Source organism: Chlorocebus sabaeus, chromosome 10 (assembly GCF_047675955.1).
Source record: "Chlorocebus sabaeus isolate Y175 chromosome 10, mChlSab1.0.hap1, whole genome shotgun sequence".
NCBI lineage: Eukaryota > Metazoa > Chordata > Mammalia > Primates > Cercopithecidae > Chlorocebus > Chlorocebus sabaeus.
In genome coordinates, this window is record NC_132913.1 from 11,250,788 (window position 1) to 11,272,509 (window position 21,722).

General features: G+C 45.0%; 1 protein-coding gene across 5 annotated transcripts in view; it reads right to left on the reverse strand.

Annotated features, from left to right (window-relative positions):
• RALB (RAS like proto-oncogene B) overlaps nucleotides 1-21,722 on the reverse strand; it is a 41,378-nt gene that overhangs the window by 12,692 nt on the left and 6,964 nt on the right. For 2 of the 5 annotated variants that reach the window (XM_007964696.3, XM_007964698.3), the window contains exon 2: nucleotides 3,785-3,949. In XM_007964696.3, the coding sequence (XP_007962887.1) occupies nucleotides 3,785-3,898 (114 nt within the window). In that variant the 5' untranslated portion in view covers nucleotides 3,899-3,949. Of the gene's footprint in view, nucleotides 1-3,784; nucleotides 3,953-21,722 lie in introns of all 5 variants that reach the window. The other 3 variants (XM_007964697.3, XM_007964699.3, XM_037988096.2) reach the window with 2 other exon arrangements.

Genomic DNA, 21,722 nt, shown 5'->3' on the forward strand with positions numbered 1-21,722 from the left:
TTCCCCCTCATCTTATCCCACCCGCTACCCCACACACACACACAAACACACACACACACACACACACACACCCCAACACCTCCAGACCAGGCTCTCCTAGTCTCCCCTCAGCAGTGCTAGCTCTGTACCCTATTTTTTTTTTCCGAGATGGAGTTTCGCTCTTGTTCCCCAGGCTGGAATGCAATGGCGTGATCTCGGCTCACCGCAACCTCCGTCTCCCAGGTTCCAGCGATTCTCCTGCCTCAGCCTCCCGAGTAGCTGAGTTTACAGGCATGTGCCACCACACCCGGCTAATTTTGTATTTTTAGTAGAGATGGGGTTTCTCCATGTTGGTCAAGCTGGTCTCGAACTCCTGACCTCAGGTGATCCACCCACCTTGGCCTCCCAAAGTGCTGGGATTACCGGTATGAGCCACGGCGCCCGGTCCCAGCTCTGTATCTGAACTTGCTCTTGGAACTGGTAACCAGGGCATCTCAATCACTAACCCTATAGAGGAATCTCCCCTCGGACCTGCCACGGCTCTGCCTCTAATGCAGGTTTCTCAACGGTGGCACTGTGGCTATTTTGTGCTGGTTAATTCTTTGTCGGGGGCTGTCCTGTGTGATGTAGGATGTTGAGCGCATCCTTGGCCTCCATGCACTAGATGCTGGTGGCATCTGCCCCCAAGCTGTGACGACCAAAAATGTCTCCAAGCACTTACGAATATTCCCTGGGGAAGCAAAATCCCCCTCTCTCGCCTCTGTTAACAACTACTTCTCTAATCCTATCTCCCTAATCCTAATTCCCCTACTCACCCCCTCTCTTCCCCAACTTCTGTTATAGAGGGGAAAAAAGTTTTAGTAAGCAAATTATAAGTTTTTGAGCAAAAACAAACGACAGACCTTCAAAGCAGGTGCAGATCTCCCAACCTGCTTCTCTTGCACAAAAATGTTTTGGGGAAATTCAGCAGATTACATTAGATTTATCCAGTTTGACTCTCAGAATAAGATAAAGACAAGCAGGTATCAAACACAAAAGTGTCTCATTATAAGACATGGGGAGCATGACCCGGCAGGATATCCAGGTTTGGGTTTGAAGCTTATTCATTATGGGGGCCCTTCCTTAAGATACAAAATTACACATGTAATACTGGACATTAAAGTAAATGTTGACAAAGAATGAGAAATCATAATCCATTATAAAGTTTTAAAGATGAGTCCTCCAGCAATCTCACTCCCTGGTGACTCTCAGTGAGGTGAAGGGAATACCCCTATGATATAAGACCGTCCCGCTGGCCTTGGAGAAGCAAGCCACCATGGTATGAGCTGCCTATGGAGAGGGCACGTGGCAGGGGCCTGCAGGTGACTTGTAGAATCTGAGCACCTGTGTCCTACACCCACAAGGAACTAAATTCTGCCAACAATTAGGGAGCCTGGAAGAGGACCCCCAAGCCTCAGAAGAGGTCAGAGCCCCTGCTGACAACTTGACTGGAGCCTTGGGGGACCCTGAGCAGAGGACCCAGCTGAGGCTCCAATTCTGGACCCATGGAAACTATGGAATGATAAATATATGTTGTTTTAACCTGCTAACTTTGTGATTACACAATAATGAAAAAAACTAATAAAAACAGCACTGACATCATAAAATCCAGCAAAATAACAGTATTTTTATTAATTAATTAAACTGCCCGACACCTCTAGAATACCTTCTACTTTTTTGTTTGCTGTATATTTTTTCTTGTCATATGCCAATGATTTTGAAATATTCCTATAGAGAAAAATAATTTAGTCTTTCCTTTAGCATGGTTAATGAAAATTTCTTTTGTGCTGACAGTTTAGAAGAGGTTCTTTCAGCTTCACAACTACATGACTTTTTTTTTTTTTTTTAAAGTTCTGGGATACATGTGCAGAACGTGTGGGTTTGTTACATAGGTATACATGTGCCATGGTGGTTTGCTGCACCCATCAACCCGTCATCTAGGTTTTAAGCCCCACATGCATTAGGTATTTGTCCTAACGTTCTCCCTCCCCTTGCGCCCCGCCCCCTGAAAGGCCCCAGTGTGTGATGTTCCCCTCCCTGTGTCCATGTGTTCTCACTGTTCAACTCCCACTTATGAGAACATGTGGTGTTTGGTTTTCTGTTCCTGTGTTTGCTGAGGATAATGGCTTCCAGCTTAATCGACATCCCTGCAAAGCACATGAACTCATTCTTTTTTATGGCTGCATAGTATTCCATGGTGTATACGTGCCACCTTTTCTTTATCCAGTCTTTCTTTGATGGGCATTTGGGTTGGTTCTATGTCTTTGCTATTGTAAATAGTGCTGCAATAAACATACATGTGCATGTGACTACATGGCATTTCTAGTGATGAAAGTTTTGGGATTATTGCCAAATTTAGGAAATCTCTATTGAGTTTCACTGTAAGAAGCTGTAAGATCTGAAAGATTTTTCTGGCTCAGTTTCTAGCTTCTAGCTTTCACACTCTTGTGTCAGATGGTGCCACAGGACAGGTTCACATTGGGATCCACCCCTGGCTCTGCACCTCACATCATGATGCTCTCACGTCAGCACAGTGGGCGGTGGGAGTACGCCTGCAGACAGCGATAATCGCCACACGCCGCATGACTCTAAACCACACCAACACATACCACTATTCCCACCTAACTCAGCCCAATTCAACTTCCCTCAGCTAGAGGCCGAAAATGCCCATGGCCACACCAACTGCACCCAGCATAAGAGGAAGCAGGACAATGGGAAAGTCTAGTGAAAAGAGATAATGATCTTAACTGATGTGGTTGCGACAGTTTTCTTTTGCAAATCTCACAAAGCCAATGCGGCTGCAATGCAAGTGAGAGGCCCTGAGGTTTAAGCTCTGCTGGGAACACTCTGCCTGCCTGTACTAGTCATCCCTCGGTATCCTTAGAGAAATGGTTCCAGGACCCCCATCAGATACCAAAATCTGCAGATGCTCAAGTCCCTCACTTAAAATGGCACAGCATTTACATATAACATCCTCCTGTACACTTTAAATCATCTCTAGATTACTTATAATACATAATACAATGTAAAGGCTACACAAATAGTTGTTACACCGCATGTTTCCATTTGTATTGTTTTTATTGTCGTATTGTTATTTTCCATTGGGGTTTTTCCCCCGAATATTTTCATTCAGCAACGTTTCATTCTACATTGCTTGAATCTGCAGACACACAGCCCACAGTAGGCCTAGTATCCTAGAAAACAGCTCAAGCAGGGACTTTTGTGGCTCTAGGGATCAACACTGTGTTGTCACACTTAACTCAACACCAGTCATGTTATCCATATTAAGTAGGTGACGTAAATTTTGGGCAAGGATAGTGCAAGCTTTACCTTGCCGCACAGGAGAACTGGATCTGATGTCTATCACTTGGGAAAGGATTAAGTTGTATGACAACTCAGCTCCCCTTTCACTCTCTCCCATGACAGACAAGCGCAAGGCTAAACGCTTGTGTTGTTTGGAAAACCTATACAAAGGCTCCTCTCTCCTCCCTTGCTTCGGTCAGAAAGAAAGCTCGCAGTGTAACAACAGAAACGATGCCTGCAGAGATCTCTCACACCCCTACCGGAGTTGAAATTATTTACCTAGAATCAGCAATCCAGATCTTATACTGATTAGACCTTCCCAGGAAGCTATTCAGAAGCCACCTCAACACAGACTTGCTCCGTGAACCCCTGTGCACAGGAAGACTGGCACAGAAACAGTGGGAGCAGGGACACTGCTACAGCCAATGCCATCGGAAGGCGGTCTGTGCCTAGCAGGGCTTACCTCGTCATACATGAACTGAAGCGTCAGGGCCGACTTGCCAACGCCTCCACTGCCAACCATGATCACCTTGTGGAGGGCCAAGGAGCTCTGGCCCTTACTCTTGTTGGCAGCCATCTCGCTGGTCTTCTAAGGCTGTGACACACAGACAGATGACCCAGTGAAGAGCTGCTGATGACAAAGACAAAGACTTAGAGGCAATTTGCTTTCAACCTAGCTGAAACCAAACGTCATTCACATCCTCCATTAAAGCCTAACTAACCCAGACATTCCAACAGGAAAGTACTCCTTCCAGGCTCAGGGCAAAGATGCAAGTCCTCCAACAACTCGGGAAGTCACTTACCCCAGCAGAGCTGGGGCGAAGCCAAGGCTAGACGGGAGAAACGGGGGCGCACACCCCGCACCCGCCTCACTGGGCAGGATAGAGAGGACACCCAGTCACCAAAAATCATCAGACCCTCAGCAGGGCCTCACTGAGGCAGAGACCAAACCGCTCTTGGCCCCAGTTTCCCACCTCTCTGCCCAGTCCTCGGCTGCCGGGGAGAACAACTCGGGACCTCAATCCCCAGCTCTTTAGCTTCACTCCTCGCTTTGCCCTCGTGCCCTCTACCCCATAATCTGCACACAAAACACGCTCACACACACTCTCACGTTCACACTCACACACGGTCACTAATACGCTCACACATGCCCACATTCACACACACCCGCTCACACCCACACACACCACGCTCACATTCACACGCTCTCACATTTACATTCACACATGCTCACTCACACATGCTCGTGCACACATTCACTCACACATGCTCATGCACACATTCACTCACACATGCTCTCATTCACACACATTCTCTCACACATGCTCACACTCACACATTGACACACATGCTCACATTAACACACATTCACTCACATTCACACACACGCTTGCACACATGCATGTTCTCAGTCACACACATTCACTCACATTCACACACACACACATTCACACACACGCTCACGTTAACTCACACATTCACTCACATTCACACACATCCCCCGCACATATATTCACTCACGCATGCTCTCATTCACACACATTCATTCACATTCACACACATTCACACATTCACACACATGCTCACATTAACTCACACATTCACATACACACATTCTCACACACTATCATTCTCAGGCTCACACATTCTCACATTCACACACGCGCTCACATGTTCTCACATTCACACACATTCACACACTTGCTCTCACACACTATCACATGCTCACACACATGCTGTCATACATGCTCACATTCACACACAAGCTCTCACACTTATCACACACGCACTATCACACACTCATATACACACACTTTCACTCATAACACGTTCGCAATGCTCTCGCAACACACTCTCAAACTTGTGCTCTCATATGTACACTCACAAGCTCACACGCTCTCAACACTCTCCATATACTATCTACTATCACGCACACACTTGTCCTCTCACAGGTACACTCATGCTCTGACACAACACATGCACTACACTCACACATGCTCTAACACACATACATGTTTACATGCTCATATCACACACAAGTTCATGCTCACACCACTCTCACATGCTCTAACACATGCATGTTCACATGTTCATACCACACATGCTCACATGCTCTAACATACGTGATCACATGTTGACATGCTCTCGCATGCATGTTCATGCTCACACCACACACATGCTCACATTCACATGCTCACACACGATCTCACATACTTTTAACACATACATGTTCACATGCTCATACCACACATGCTCATGCTATAACACACACATACATGTTCACATGTTCATACATTCAATGCTCTAACATACATGTTCGTGCTCACACCACACGCATGCTCTCACACACATACATGTTCACATGCTCACACACGATCTCATAGGCTTTAACACATACATGTTCACATGCTCATGCCATGCATGCTCTCATGCTCTAACAAATACATGTTCACATGCTCACACAACACACACACATGCTCCCATGCACTCTCATGCTCTCATACACACATATTCTCACAAACACATATGCTCTCACACTCTTACACAGCCTCACACATCCCTCTGGTTGATTAAAGTGAGTTCAAGAATAAATACCCCTTCATGACACATGAGAATTAAAAGGAGAAATCTCAAAATCAGTTTGCCCTCATCAGAAGGAAGATAAAATGAACACAGCAACTCCAGTACTGTGGGACGGCAAAGCATCCCAAGTAAGTACATTTAACAGGGACTTGGAATCTACTGTAACCCAAGTGCCAATCTTTATTTTAACCAATTTGGATGGAAAAACCTATTTCACGTACACCAAAACACAAGGAGAAAGGGCAGGGCTTGGGCATCTGGCAGGCCTGAGTTTGGTTCTGCCATTTGTGAGCTGTGTGACCCTAGAACTAGTTCAGTTTCTCCAAGACAGTTTTCTTACGTGCATAAAACCAACCACCCACCTACCTTGCAGGAATGTTCTGAGGACTAAATGGGATACACATGGGAAAGACCAAGGCACAGCACCAACCACACAGTAGGAATGAACCAATGTTGGTTTCCATCCCATCTAATTGTTAGAGTGATACAGGAGGTAGAAAGAAACCATTTAGGCAGGTAGTGAGGGCAAAGAGTCCTCGGCAGAACTTTTTTATTTTTTTCTTTTTTGAGACAGAGTCTCACTCTGTTGCCCAGGCTGGAGTGCAATGGCACGATCTCAGCTCACTGCAACCTCTGCCTCCCAATTCAAGCAATTCTCCTGCCTCAGCCTCCTGAGTAGCTGGGATTACAGGCACGCACCACCCTGCCTGGCTAATTTTTGTATTTTTAGTAGAGATGGGGTTTCACCATGTTGGCCAGGTTGGTCTCAAACTCCTGACCTCAAGTGATCCACCCCCTGGCTCAGCCTCCCAAAATGCTGGAACTACAGGTGTGAGCCACTGCGCCTGGCCAGAACTTCCCTTCTAACAAAAAGCAGCCCAAGAAATCACTTCTTTTCTAAAAAAGAGCAGCCTGGAAGATCAGGCTGCAAACATAGATAAGGAAGCCAGAAGCTTGCACAGCTGCTACCTGGGGCCAGGCATGTCCACCATGGGGGTTTCACCTCCCCCCGTTTTTAGCATATGCACAATGGGAAAGAAATAAGCAACATGGAGTAGCTCAGGCTGAGGACCTGCCTGTATAATGAAAGACTGTGATGGGGGCTGCCAGAGATTCATGCCTTATGCAGATGGCACACTTGGTCCTAACCGGTTTTCCACACCCTATGTAGATCAGATACTGCCTCCCCACTAGCTCATCTATAAAAAACCCCTGCATTTCACTGCAGGATGGCAACCCTTTTTCCAGGACCCCTCTCTGTAGCAGAAAACCATTCTCTCTTTTTCCTGTTCCATTTCTGCTCTAAACCTCACCCTTGGTGTGTCGGCATCCTTGATTTCCCTGGCCATGAGACCAAGAACTCTGGGTGTCACCCCAGACAACGAGGCCACTTTAAGACAGTGTTCATTCTAACTACAACTTGGTGGACTCCTATTTCCATTACTGCTGACGAGATAGCCTGAAAACATCCCCACTAGAAAAATAAACACACACAACACACACACATCATTGGGTGAAATAAAACAACATCATTTTAAATTAGTGGTTCCCATTCTTAGCTACACAACAGAATCATGCAGGGAGCTTCAGAAACATCCTTATGCCTGGGTCCTACCCTAGATTCTGAAAGAATTGGTCTGAGATGCGACCTGGGCACAGGAAAGTCTAAAAGATTCCCAGGTGATCCTCATGAGGAGCCAAGGCTTAGAATTGCTCTTAAATGCACAGCTGAGCTCAAAAGAAAGTAAGAATCCCCAAACAGGATAGAATCAGAGCAGTAAGAGCAGGAGTTCCTGCAGTTCTAGATGGTTGCTGTTCTTGGTAATTTAGGATTTAAAGTACATGTGCATGTGTGCGCATGCACACACACACATTCACATGGCTGGGAGACCAGACACACACACAAGGTAGGTGTTAGAATTGAGACACCTTTTCTTTTTTCTTTTTTTTTTTTTTTGAGACGGAGTCTCGCTCTGTCACCCAGGCTGGAGCACAGTGGCCGGATCTCAGCTCACTGCAAGCTCCGCCTCCCGGGTTTACGCCATTCTCCTGCCTCAGCCTCCCGAGTAGCTGGGACTACAGGCGCCCGCCACCTCGCCCGGCTAGTTTTTTGTATTTTTTAGTAGAGACGGGGTTTCACCGGGTTAGCCAGGATGGTCTCGATCTCCTGACCTCGTGATCCACCCGTCTCGGCCTCCCAAAGTGCTGGGATTACAGGCTTGAGCCACCGCGCCCGGCCAAGACACCTTTTCAACTGAGAACTGAGAAGTCAAGACCCTTGAAGGAGCATATCATCTGTGTGCCAACAGAGGAAAATGACAAGGAAGCTTATCTGCCTGGGCTCTGGCTGTAGGAAATTCTCCCCTGAAAACCTATACCCACAACACTCCTCCAAAGCCAATAAAGTAACATGAAAAGTGGTCCCAGGATGCCCATAGTGCTGGAACCCCAGAGAATGCTAAACAAAACCTCTCTGGGGGAACAAGGAGCAATGAAGAGAGTTCGTGAGTCTCACAGCTAAAGCCTACAATTCCAACTCACAAAACACAAGCAAATTGCAATTCATGAGAGTCAACAGCAGTAACAAGCAGGACTCTTCAGGCAAGTGTTATAAAAATTATTAGTTGATCAATTTTAACAAAGACAAAAGCAAAATGTGAAAAAAAAATGACATCATTGAAAGACCAGATGGAGTTGAAAAAGAACCATTTTGAATGCTTAAAATACTTTTTAAGTATTTTAAATGAAAATGATGTTCATAGCAAATTTACAGAATACACATAAAAAGCACCTATGATTCTATCACCCAAAGATATTCACTATTAACTGTGTATACCAGAATTTTATCTATACCTTCCTGTATTTAAAACCTGTTTGAGGCCATATTTACATAGTGTTGCAAGTTACTTTTCATGTATTAGATTTCTCTGTCTTCTGAAACAGTAAAGACCGAACATAATCAAGCTTTCTCCTGATGACCTCAGGGCACTCATCAGTTAGTGAAGGGCCTTGGCTGCCAGGAGTCCAGATCACATTTGCTGTTCTCCCCACTACACTTGACCATTTAAATGCCTACACCAAGCGTTCTTTCCACTTCCCCTTTGTGAATTACGTGCTTTTTTTTTTTTAAAATAAGTGAGCTAAGCAATTAACTAGATAATTATGCACACTGAAATGTGGCTAAAACAGAATAAATGGGATAAGACGCAGACCTCCTCAAAAGGCTTGAGTTTAGAAGGTGAAACTAATTCTGGCCTCATTTCTGGTCCACACCGTTTCCTACAGAGCTGAGGTTTGTGAATGATGTTGGAACCTCCAGACCATCAACCTGTCACACAATTTATTGGAAGCAGTTCTGGTCCTAGGAATTATTATGGCCATCTGAAACGGATATTTTTCCACGCTTGGGGGTGGGGGGATACTTTCAAACAGGTGTAGTTATCTAATTATGAACTGCTATTTTCAAAAACAAAGTCAATCTATGCAGAAGAAATAATAAATGAATTGAAAACTATTCAGCACACCCAGATACTTCCCAAAATATCTGTCCTTAAAGTTCAAAAACTGAAATAACCATGGTGGATATTTCCAGCCTATATCACTGCTTCAGTCAACTTGGCACGATTAAGGGAAAGAACAGGGAAGGTACAGATGCTGACCACATGCCCCTCACTGAACCAATCCTGGAAACAGCAACCTCCAGACTTTGGGTGAAACTGCTTTGCGAAGATTCTTTTTTTTTTTTTTTTTTTTGAGACGGAGTCTCGCTCTGTCGCCCAGGCTGGAGTGCAGTGGCACGAACCCGGCTCACTGCAAGCTCCGCCTCCCGGGTTCACGCCATTCTCCTGCCTCAGCCTCCGGAGTAGCTGGGACTACAGGCGCCCGCCACCTCGCCTGGCTAGTTTTTTGTATTTTTTAGTAGAGACGGGGTTTCACCATGTTAGCCAGGATGGTCTCGATCTCCTGACCTGGTGATCCACCCGTCTCGGCCTCCCAAAGTGCTGGGATTACAGGCTTGAGCCACCGCGCCCGGCTGCTTTATGAAGATTCTGACGGTGAGAGAAGCCCAACATGCTGACTCCATCGTGCCTCTGGTCTCACAGGCTGGCATCTTCTCTTAATCCTGGGCATAGGCCACACCCACCACGACAGGAATTTCTAGTTTAACAAGGATAATAGTCCCTCCCTAAAATTGATCCTTTCCTTGTTCAGGGACTGAAACTGCCTTTATAAAACTAGTAAAAGCCATGAGATTAGGATTATGGGAGGGGCCCAAGTTCTGCTAAAATATAGGCCTCCTTTCTATATTCCCTTACTGCTCAGGAGTCATGTGGTCAGAGGTCACAAGATTCAGACTACCCCAGTTGCTCCTATAGATAACATCAGTATTGTAAAGCCTAACATTGGTCTTTCGAGATGTTTTTCAGACTGACCCCACCTGGACTCATGACTCAACCAGTCCTGTGGTTCCTCACCACCATCCAGAAGTGGACTCAGTGCACAAGCACCATTTTCCACAACCCTATAATTGCATCCCCAACCAACCAGCAGCACCCTTTCCCTAACCCCCTGCCTACCAAAATATCCTTGAAAAACTCTAGCCTCTGAGCCTTTAGGGAGACTGACTTGACTGATAATTCCAGTTCTCCCAGGTGGCCAGCCTCAAGTCCACTGAACTCTCTTTACTGCAATACCGTGGTCTCAGTGAATTGGTTTTGTCTCTACAGTGGGCAGGAAGACCCATCGGGCGATGACACAGGGTATTAGAGATAAGAAACTTCTAACTGTTTAAGCCAGAGAGTCTATTGTTGTGTTTGCTTTTTCTTGTACCAAAAACTTTCCAGAACATAGTCTGTGCCCTCAAAAAACTCAAAGACTAGCGGTTCAGACGGATTAGTAAGTAAATGATTACAGTACAAGATGATAAATTCTATGGCAGAAGTATGCAAATGGTGCCCTGGGAACATGGAAAGACACATCTATATCAGGCTGGAAGGTCAGAGGAAGTGTCCTGGAGGGACATCATATGAACTGAGATCTGAGGGAACTGACTAGATAAAGACAGGAGGAGAAAGAGCAGGAAGGAAAAAAAAATCAGTGAAGTTTAAGAAGCTCATGGTAATGATTTAATGGCTATAATGGAAATGCCTACCCAATAAATGTGTTCTGAAAAAAATACAGGTATCTTCCCCAACATTTTATCCCAAAAAGTTTCAAACACTAAGAAAAATTGAAAGAACTGTCCTGTGAATCCATACACTCACCACCTGGACTTTACAATCAACATTTTGCTCCATTTGCTTTATCATAAATCCATTCATCTGTCGTCCCTCTCTCTACCCATCAATGCATCAATGCATCTCATTTTCTGATGTATTTCAGTACAAGTTGCAGGTATCCATATACTTCATCCCTAACATGAAGCACAGACATTCATTTTCCCCAAAGCAATTAGACTTCCCCCACTGAATTCACTAACAATTTCAGAATTACATCTGTGGGGTGGGGACCGTTTGCAAACCATAAGGTAATACGGGTAGGGCCCTGATCCTATTCGATGGGTGCACTTATAAGAAGAGGAAGCGATACCTGGGCTCTTTCCACCATGTGAGGACACAGTGAGAAGGCAGCTCAGGTATCTCTTCCTCTTCTTCTAAGGCAGGAAGAGAGCCCTCACCAGAACCCACCATGTTGGTGCCCTATCTCAGACTTCCAGCTTCAGAACTGTGGGAAAATCAATTCCTGTTGTTTAAGCCACCCAGCCTATGGTATTTTGTTATGGCAGCCTGAGTTCAGACGGCACCCTTCAACATGTTTCTATCTACTCGCACAAAAGCTCTGTTGTTTGACTCAAGTTTGTTCAAAAAACATTTGGGCTCTACTTTGTGCCAAGTTTTGGGTTTCTCCCCTTAGAAAATTCAGTCTTCCCAATGAAAGACTTCTATAAATAAAGCATTTTAATGTAATTTCTCACATGCAACGATCAAGATGTTACAAGACATAATGGAAAGCATAATGAACTCCAGGAAAAGGGAATCAGGAAGGCTCCAAAGGTGAGTAACAGTCCATTCAGCAGATGGGAGTGAGAGCATGTTTCAGCTTAACACACAGCACGTGCAAAGCAACAAAGGCATGAAGCATCACAGTGGGTTCAGGCATCACACAATATTGAAGCATAAGGTATGGGATGGGGAAGTGCCTGGGTAATGAGTCTCCAAAGACAGCTCTGTCTCTCTACAAATGGGCCTAAAGTGCCATCTGAAGAAACTCTGATTCTAGAGAAAACAGGGAGCCATTGCTAAGCAGGTCCTCCAGCCCATCTTAGCTTGTAAGGCACCGAATCAACAAGGATATAGAAAAACAAGACACTCCAAACTAAGAATGTCCACTTAGATGACTTGTTGGGGAGGGGAGGCAAGAGCGCTGGGAAATGGTTTTTCTATGTTATGTTATATGAAACACTAATACTAGATAGGACTCTCTACCACTTAGCATAAAACCAAATACCCAAACATATATTCACTTGAGAAGTAAAATGTATTTTGAAAGCAAATCACAGTATATAAAACCATACATGGTAGGATGAAGAGGTGGTTTCTACTAGCCTTAGTCCCATAGGCTAATATAGTCAGTCTTTCATTAAGCTTGAGCAAAGAGGAAATAAATGCATTGGTAAGTCAAGTCCAAATACCACCCTGCAGTATCACAGGGTTGTCATGAAAATCACAAATGAGAATCTGAAAACCTACGGGAAACTAAACTCTCAGTCCCCCTCCTAAAATTCTGTGTCCTGAGTAATATGGCAACAGAAGTACTCAGCAAAACAGTCAAACATTATATGCCTGCAAATAACTGCATTCAGCACTCATCCAGACAGTATGAACTGAAGGTAACCTAATATATTGGCCGTAATAATATTTGAGTCTGGCAATCCTAAAGCTGGGACGATGTAGGGACAAAAACAAGAACGGTATTGAAAACAGACCCCTGAAAAATTAGGGATCCAGAAATCCATACCTATAACAAATATTAAATAAACAAGAGAGAAGGGAGGGCTCTGTTTCAGTAGAACACCAAGGGGAGACTGGTCAAGGTGCAGGGCACACCTGAGTCAGAAAATTCACATTTTCCTATAATCACAGAAATGACCTTTCCTTTGTTTTAATCCCTACAACAAAAACTAACCCGATTTTAACCAGTTATTTTCCATTGTTCTGTCTCCCTGTTCTGAATCCCTGTTTCAAAGAAACTAACTTTGAAATGGCCTATTTTGGGTTCTTAGTTTCTGCATTCTTCAGCCCTTTTCTGTCCACAAAGCCAGCCTCCTCTCCTTAGCTCACTCAAACACAATCTTATGGAATCATGTGCTACCCGATACCAGAACTGCAAATAAAGCCAGTTAAGATCTTTAAACTACATTTGTGATAATTTTGTCTTTTGACTTTACAAAAGCTCAAACTCAACAGTAGAGTTAAAATTCAACTCCCTGTTATTTTTTTCAAAGAAGAGTTCCCAACAGGAAGCAGTAATGGAAAAATGCAGGGAATCAAAATATGGTAAGAAATATTTAACTCAACAGCTAAAAAAGGGGAAAAGAATTTGAAAAGCAAGACAGAATTATAAGAAGAACTGAAAGACAAACAGATTAGGAGAAAATATTTGCAACACAAAACAAAGTAATATCCCTAATATATAAAAAGCCCCTGCAAAGCAGTGAGTCAAACCACCTAACTTTTTTAATGGGCAAAAATGAAGAAGTAAAAGTGGGCACAGATAACAAACATATGAAGGTAAACCCAGTTTCTCTAGTAGTCAAGGAAATGTAAATAAAACATTAGATTGGGTTCATCAAGAGTTTGGGGAAACAAATACTACTGATAATAATATTAACTGTCACAACCTTTTGGGAAAAAAGCAACAACTAAAAGAATTGTTTGTAAAACTCTTCTAGGAATTTATTCTATAAAAGTATAAAGATATAAATACAAGAGTGATTTTTTGTCACTACAAAGAATGCTACAATAATCTTTAAAATTTCCATCAATGGGGAATTCTTGCATAAATTATGATAGTGAGAGGTGAAGCCAGCTGGACTTCCTGGGTCCAGTGGAGACTTGGAGAACTCTTCCCTCTTATGAGGGGATTGTAAAACACGCCAATCAGCACTCTGTGGCTAGCTAGAGGTTTGTAAAATGCACCAATCAGCACACTGTAAAATGGACCAATCAGTGCTCTCTAAAATGGACCAATCAGCACTCTGTAAAATGGACCAATCAGCAGGACATGGGTGGGGTCAAACGAGGGAATAAAAGCTGGCCACCCCAACCAGCAGCTGCAACCTGCTTGGGTCCCCTTCCATGCTGTGGAAACTTTGTTCTTTCACTCTTCCTCAGAAATCTTGCTACTATTCACTCTCTGGGTCCGTGCCACCTCTGAGAGCTGTAACACTCACTGCGAAGGTCCATGGCTTCATTCTTGAAGTCAGTGAGACCATGAACCCACCAGAAGGAACAAACTCCGAACACATGTTGGGAACAAACTCCAGACACACCACCTTTAAGAGCTGTAACACTCACCATAAAGGTCTGCAGCTTCATTCTTGAAGTCAGCAAGACCATGAACCCACAGAAGGAAAAAACCAAATTAGAACCAAATTTTAGATTATACAGCTATTGAAAAGAATGGGGAAGTGCTATATGTACTGACAGGGAACAATGTCCAGATGTATTCATTTAGGAGGAGGTACAAAAAGGCAATAATCCAAATTCTATCAGAAATATGCAGAAAACATATAATACAATGTTATTTGTTTTAAAAAATTATTTATACATAAAGAATTATTGTAGGATACACAGTTAATACTGGCAACAATGAAGTTGGACTTTCCTTCTATTCTTTCCTTTCCTTCCTGTTCTAAAGCTTTCTGATAGACTTTCACTCCTGATCTGAAGCTTGCCTTGGTCTCTTCTTCTGCTTCAAAAATAAAAAAGTTTAAAAAACACATACTCCTTATTTTGCCTAATTTGAACAAAGTAAACTGAGGAAATCTGAACACTGATTGGATTTCATTTATTTATTTTAGGACAGGTTCTTGCTCTGTCACCCAGGCTACAGTGCAGTGGTGCCATCATGACTCACTACAGTCTTAACCTCTTGGGCTCAAGCAACACCCCCCACATACACTCCCATCCTGGGCCCTCTACCCCAACTCCAGAGTAGCTGGGATTACAGGTGTAAGCCATGGCATCTGGTCGGATTAGTCATTCATTGACTGATGGTGACAAGGCAGTGCATTATGTACTATTCTCTGTACTTTCGTATATGTTTGAAAATTTCCACTAAAAAGAAACATGAAGTCCAAATTTTTGGCATCTCTTAAAAAATCAAGAAGTCTGACATTCCTAAGTAGGACTCGGCTGGTGCTGCGGAGCAGCTGCCGCTTTTGGAAGGGTCATACACTATCTGAAAGCTAGCGTAAGCCTGCTACACTCTTACTTCCACCTGCCTCACTCGTTTGCCTGGCTCCCTGACCCAGCTTCAGACATGATGGACCCAGTCCTCCTGATCTCATACCCAGACCCTGGCCTGAGTCAAGTGACCTCCTTGGTCAAGTTCCCCTTCCCTTGTATAGCTGCTATTCTAATTAGCACCAGGAAATGGAATATGTTTATATGCTCATACACGTTACGACTCACTTTCCATGTCTATAAAAATCAGAAAGTTGAATTAAGTGATCTAAATTATCTTTCCATTTTTGACTGTTTTTTTCTGACATTAGATACGCAAAACAACTCTAATTAGCCCTCCTGTTTGCCTAAGGAAATTTGTTTTAGGTATTTCTGTTACCTAACAGATACCTTTTTACCTGTCCATCCCCACCCACCCCCCCAAAAAAAAAAACTAAATTAACAAAAACAAATGAAATTAAAACAAAAACTAGAAGGCTTTGGAGTCCCTTCTTGTAAGCAGGAGGCTGCTTCCGGTCTGTACCTCTGTGCACAAGCTATTCCTTCTGCCAGGACTGCCCTTCCTCCTGATGGAGGAGGATCGCCTATAATTTCAGACTCAGCCGGAATATTTCCTCCTCACCTTCCGAGATATTCCCCAGGCAGCTCATCCTCCCAGTCTCAGAGGGCCCCCATGCCTGTCAATACTGTCTACCATTTCACTTCGGGAAAGTGGTGATTTCCCCCAAGATGAGATCTGTTTCTCCCACCACACTTCAAGCCCATTCATCTTTGTGTGCCCAGCATGCCTGGTACTTAGGGGACGATCAACATTCGGTAGATAAAACACCAGAGCTGGTGTTCTCCACCTGGGTTGTGAGGCCTCAAAAAGATAAGTGGTAGCTGGTAAGCTTTTTGCTTATTTACTTTTTTGAGACAAGGTCTCACTCTGTCGCCCAGGCTGGAGTACAGTGGTGTGATCATGACTCACTACAACCTCAACTTTTGGGACTCTAGCAGTCCTTCCACCTCACCTTCCCGAGTAACTGGGACTACAGGCACATGCCACCACACCCAGCTAATTTTTAAAAATTTTTGGCCGGGCACAGTGGCTCAAGCCTGTAATCCTAGCACTTTGGGAGGCCAAGGTGGGCGGATCACGAGGTCAAGAGATTGAGACCATCCTGGCCAACCAACATGGTGAAACCCCATCTCTACTAAAAATACAAAAATTAGCTGGGCGTAGTGGCACACACCTGTAGTCCCAGCTACTTGGGAGGCTGAGGCAGGATAATCTCTTGAACCCAGGAGGCGGAGCTTGCAGTGAGCCGAGATTGCACCACTGCACTCCAGCCCGGGTGACAGAGCAAGACTCCGTCTCAAAAAAAAAAAAAAAAAAAAAAAAAAAAAATGTGGTAGAGACTATGTTGCCCAGGCTGGTCTCAAACTCCTAGCCTCAAGTGACTCTCCTGCCTCAGCCTCCCTAAGTGTTGGGATTACAGGCATGAGCCACTGTGCAGCCTAGTACGCTCTGAAACATTAATTCATTTATCTCATGACTTTCCTGAAGTATAAAGCAATGATAGATGGTGGGAGCAATTTGCAAGCTGATTTTAATATAATTATTTCTGAAATAAAGTTCCCCTCTACTCACCCATGGAATCTGGGATTTTGCTAGCCTTACAGATAGTTACCAATTTATACAGATTCACTCTGAAGTTCCTGCTACCTGAAGAGGTAGCTGTGGACACATTAGAGCTACCGGACTCCTAACAGCTGAAGGCAAATTTGGAATTAGCATACATGTCCCTATTCTGAATTACTCATTCAAATAAAATCCTATTTAGAGACTTAAACAGATTCTACTACTACTTCTACTGCTATAGCATCTCTAGTATATTGCATACTCTCAGAATTTGTATGATTTGTCCAGGGTCACTTAACTAGTAGATGGCAGGGCTGGGACTGGAGCCCTAGCAGTCTACACTCTGAGCCACTACATGGTCTGTGCTCTATGAGTGGATTAGAGTGGGGTGGGGAAGAGCTTCAAGTATGACGTGAAATGTTGAAACTTATTTCAAGGACTATGAAATAGGCTTGATCTATGGCTCAGAAAGTTCCCTAAAGAGGGAGAAAAATGCATAGGCAGGCAACACAGAGCACAAGCTCTAAAACAAAGACCTGAGAGAAAATATACAACAAAAAATAGTAGTTATACAGTCATGCGTCAAATAAAGACGCCTCAGTCAATGACAGACCACGTATACAACAGTGGTCCCGTAAGATTACAGTCCTGTTCTGTTACTGGGCCTTTCCTACGTTTAGATATGTTTACACAAATACTTCCCCATGGTGTTACAACTGCCCACAGTATTCAGTACAGTAACATGACATGCAGGTAGCATGTTGAGCAAGAGGCTGTACCATACGGGCTCGGTGTGTAGTAGGCTACGCCACCTAGGCTTGTGTAAGTATACCATGACGTTTGCAAAACAATGACATTGCTTAAAAGCATTTCTCAGAACGTATGTGTCATTAACTGATGCGTGGCTGTATATACAAAAGAACTGAAAGCAAGGACTTCAACAGATATTTATACACCCATGTTCACATCAGCACACAATAACCACGAGGCTGAAACAACCCAAATGTCCATCAGTAGATAAACAAATAAATCAGATGTGGTATAAATATACAATAGAATATTCAGCCTTAAAAAGGAAGGAAACTGACACATGCTACAACATGGATCGCCCTTGAAGACACTATACTAAGTGAAATAAGCAAGACACAAAAGGACAAATACTATGATTCCACTGATATGAGGTACCCAAAACAATCACACTGGGAGACAGAAAGGATAGAACGGCGGCTGCCAGGGGCTGGGGGAAGAGGGGAGTGGGGAGTTGGTGTTTAATGGGTTCAGAGGTTCAGTTTGGGATGAAGAAGTTCTGGAAATGGATGGTGGTGATCCCTGCACAACAAAGTAAATGTGCTTAATGTCACTGAACTGTACCCCCGAAAATAAGTAAAATGTTGAATTTTATGTTATGTACATTTTACCAGAATTTTTAAAAAGTAGTTATATACCAACTACAGTGTGGGACAGGAAAACAAACCCTTGACTTGAAGTCTGCCATTAGGAAGCCAACGGTTTTGGTTAACAGTTTTTGTCCTCAGACTGATCTATAAAACACAGGACAAGGCCAGGCGCGGTGGCTCACACCTGTAATCCCAACACTTTGGGGGGCCAAGGTGGACCGATCACTTGAGGTCAGGAGTTCATGACCAGCCTGGCCAACATGGTGAAACCCCGTTTCTACTAAAAACACAAAAATTAGCTGGGTATGATGGTGGGCACCTGTAATCCAAGCTATTCGGGAAGCGGAGGCAGGAAGAATTGCTTGAACCCAGGGGGCGGAGGTTGCAGTAAGCCAAGATCTCGCCACTGTACTCCAGCCTGAGCAACAGAGTGAGACTCCATCTCGGATAGATAGATAGATAGATAGATAGATAGATAGATAGATAGACAGACAGACAGACAGACAGACAGACAGGCTGGCCACAGTGGCTCATGCTTGTAATCCCAGCACTTTGGAAGGCTGAGGCAGGCAGATCACCTGAGGTCAGGAGTTTGAGCCCAACCTGGCCAACATGGTGAAACCCCATCTCCGCTAAAATACAAAAGTAGCCGGGCGTGGTGGCAGGTGCCTGTAATCCCAGCTCCTACAGAGGCTGAGGCAGGAGAATCATTTGAACCCAGGAGGCAGAGGTTGCAGTGAGCCGAGATCGCGCCACTGCACTCCAGTCTGGGCGACAGAGCAAGACTCAAATAAACAAACAAACAAACAAACAAATAAATAGATAAAACACAGTACAGGACAGGCGCAGTGGCTTGTGCCTATAATCCCAGCTCTTTAGGAGGCTGAGGCAGACGGATTGCTTGCGCTCAGGAGTTCGAGGCCATCCTGAGCAACATGGTGAAACCCCATCTTTACCAAAAATACAAAACATTAGCTGGGCTCGGAGGCTGAGGTGGGAGGATCGCTTGAGCCTGGGAGGCAGAGGCTGCAGTGAGCCAAGATTGCGCCACTGCACTCCAGCCTGGGTGACAGAGCGAGACTCTCTCAAAAATAAAATGAAATACAGGAGGGCTATATCCTCAGGACTGTTATGAAGATTAAACGAAGGAATACCTATTAAAAGAAGTTCTCAGTAAGCACTTAGCTGCTTTTTAAACATCACTCTCACCTGGGCACAGTGGCTCATGCCTGTAATCCCAACCTTTCGGGAGGTCAAAGAAGCAGACTGCTTGAGCCCAGGAGTTTAAGACCAGCCTGGGCAACGTGGCGAAACCCATCTCTACAAAAAACACAAAAATTAGCTGGGTGTGGTGGCATGTACCTATAGTCCCAGCTACTCAGGAGGCTGAGGCGGGAGGATCACTGACCCTAGGGAGGTCCAGACTCCAGTGAGCTGTGATCTCACCACTGCACTCCAGCCTGGGCAACAGTCAGAACTTATCTCAAAATAAATAAATAAATATCACTCTAATATTCTAGAAAGTCTTGAAAAAGCAATCGGCCTCAGAGCCAAATACACGCTAAGGCAGGAAAAGCTGCCAGTCCATAAGAAACAGGTAAGGCAAAAGCCTTGCTGCTCAGATGCAGTTCCCCTTGTCCCGAGGAATGAAGGGGCCTGGCTTCAAGTCCTCCTTCAGCCACTGACTCACTAGAGGATTAGGCAAGTCATTCCCGCTCACTGACAATATCTGCCCTGCCTACGTCTCAGGGCAGTGGGGAGGGACACATGGAAAACGTGTACCAAAGGCATACTCCGGGTAACAAGCACAGGCATATTCGCATCAACGGAAGCCCTTCATACCCATCTTTCTTCACCACTCAAAACACAATGTAATTTCCCTTAGAGGCATAACCAATGGGCATTTCAGGATGTCCCTGCCCTAAATCTCCCCAGCAACTCCTGAAACGGCTCTAACAGAAACAGTCTTGCCTTCTCCTCCCTGCTATGTCAGTGTGTAAAGCCTGAGAGGATCACACAAGGAAGCTGCCACCTCCATAGCCACGTTTGGGAACTACGGTGCTAGAACAGGACCACCCTCCTCTTAGGGGGAGCACACTGCTGAACATCTGTCCTGAACAGTCACCACCAGAAGTGCAGGCGTCCCCACCCTTCCCTATGACTAGGGCTCTCAACCCAACAGAACTGCATCCATCTCCTGAAATGGCTAACCCACCTGGTCCCTGCAACCTCAGGCACCCCAGCAAACCCTTCGAGAGCCTCCACCTCTTCTAAGAATGTTCCTCTACCTTCTAGCTCTGTCTGAGACCTGGGTGTGCCCTGGGGACACCACATCAAGCAGATGCTATTTCTCCTCCATGCCATGTGCTTCAGGGCCAGACAGACCAGATATGAGTCCTTCCTCCCTCCCCAATGTCGTCTGCACTTCAGTACCTCCGTTAGCCCCCTCCCTCTTACAAAAGCCCCCACACGTTTGAGGCCTGGGCTTTCCAGCCATAATAGCCTGTCCCTCACCTCGTTACTATCCACTACAGACCTTCTGGTCACTTCTCTCATTTATTGAGGACATCTGCTTCTGGTCTGCAGACTTCCGTTCTACCCCAAGTCCCGTCGTCCTCCCCAGTGACACCTGTGCATATGGATGTCCCAGCCAAGCTTGGCTCCTCTCAAGTCCTTGATCCTCTCTTCTCTGAAAACCCTTTCCTTCATTCTATCTAACGTTGTCATGGTCAAAACCTGAACTTCACCGTCACCAGAAACAGTTACCTCCTCTAACCCTCTAGCCTCAGCCTCCATCCTTCTTGCTCACTTGTTCAAATACCACCCCCCACACAATTCTCTGCCCTCTTGAAACCTGCAAGCATTGGCCTCCAGCACTCTCTGTCTGCGTAACAAGCCCCTCTGGGCTGCACTGCCTCCCTCACCAGCTTAGATCCCAAAGCCTGACATGAGAAAACCCTCTTGCAGATACCTCATCTCCCTGCTCCCTTCCCCTCCATCTCACTCGCTGTTTTCAGCACCTGCACCCAGCACGCAAATGCTGCTGTCGAGGGAAAGAAACTCAAGAAAGCAGCCTGCCAGCACTCCACTTTCAATGCACTTATGATCACAAACCACGAATGGGCACTCCCCCACACTTCCTAGTAATCTCGCTGTGACTCACCCCGTGCCCTCCCTCTGCTCACTCGTGACAGATAACTGAACCTCATTTGTCCCAGAGAACACGAAGCCATCAAGCCCAAACTCCCTCAGAGCTCCTTCACCAAATCTACAAACCTTCCACGCCCTTCTTCTCCTTGTCTCCAGCCTCATGGAGTGCACAATCCTGCT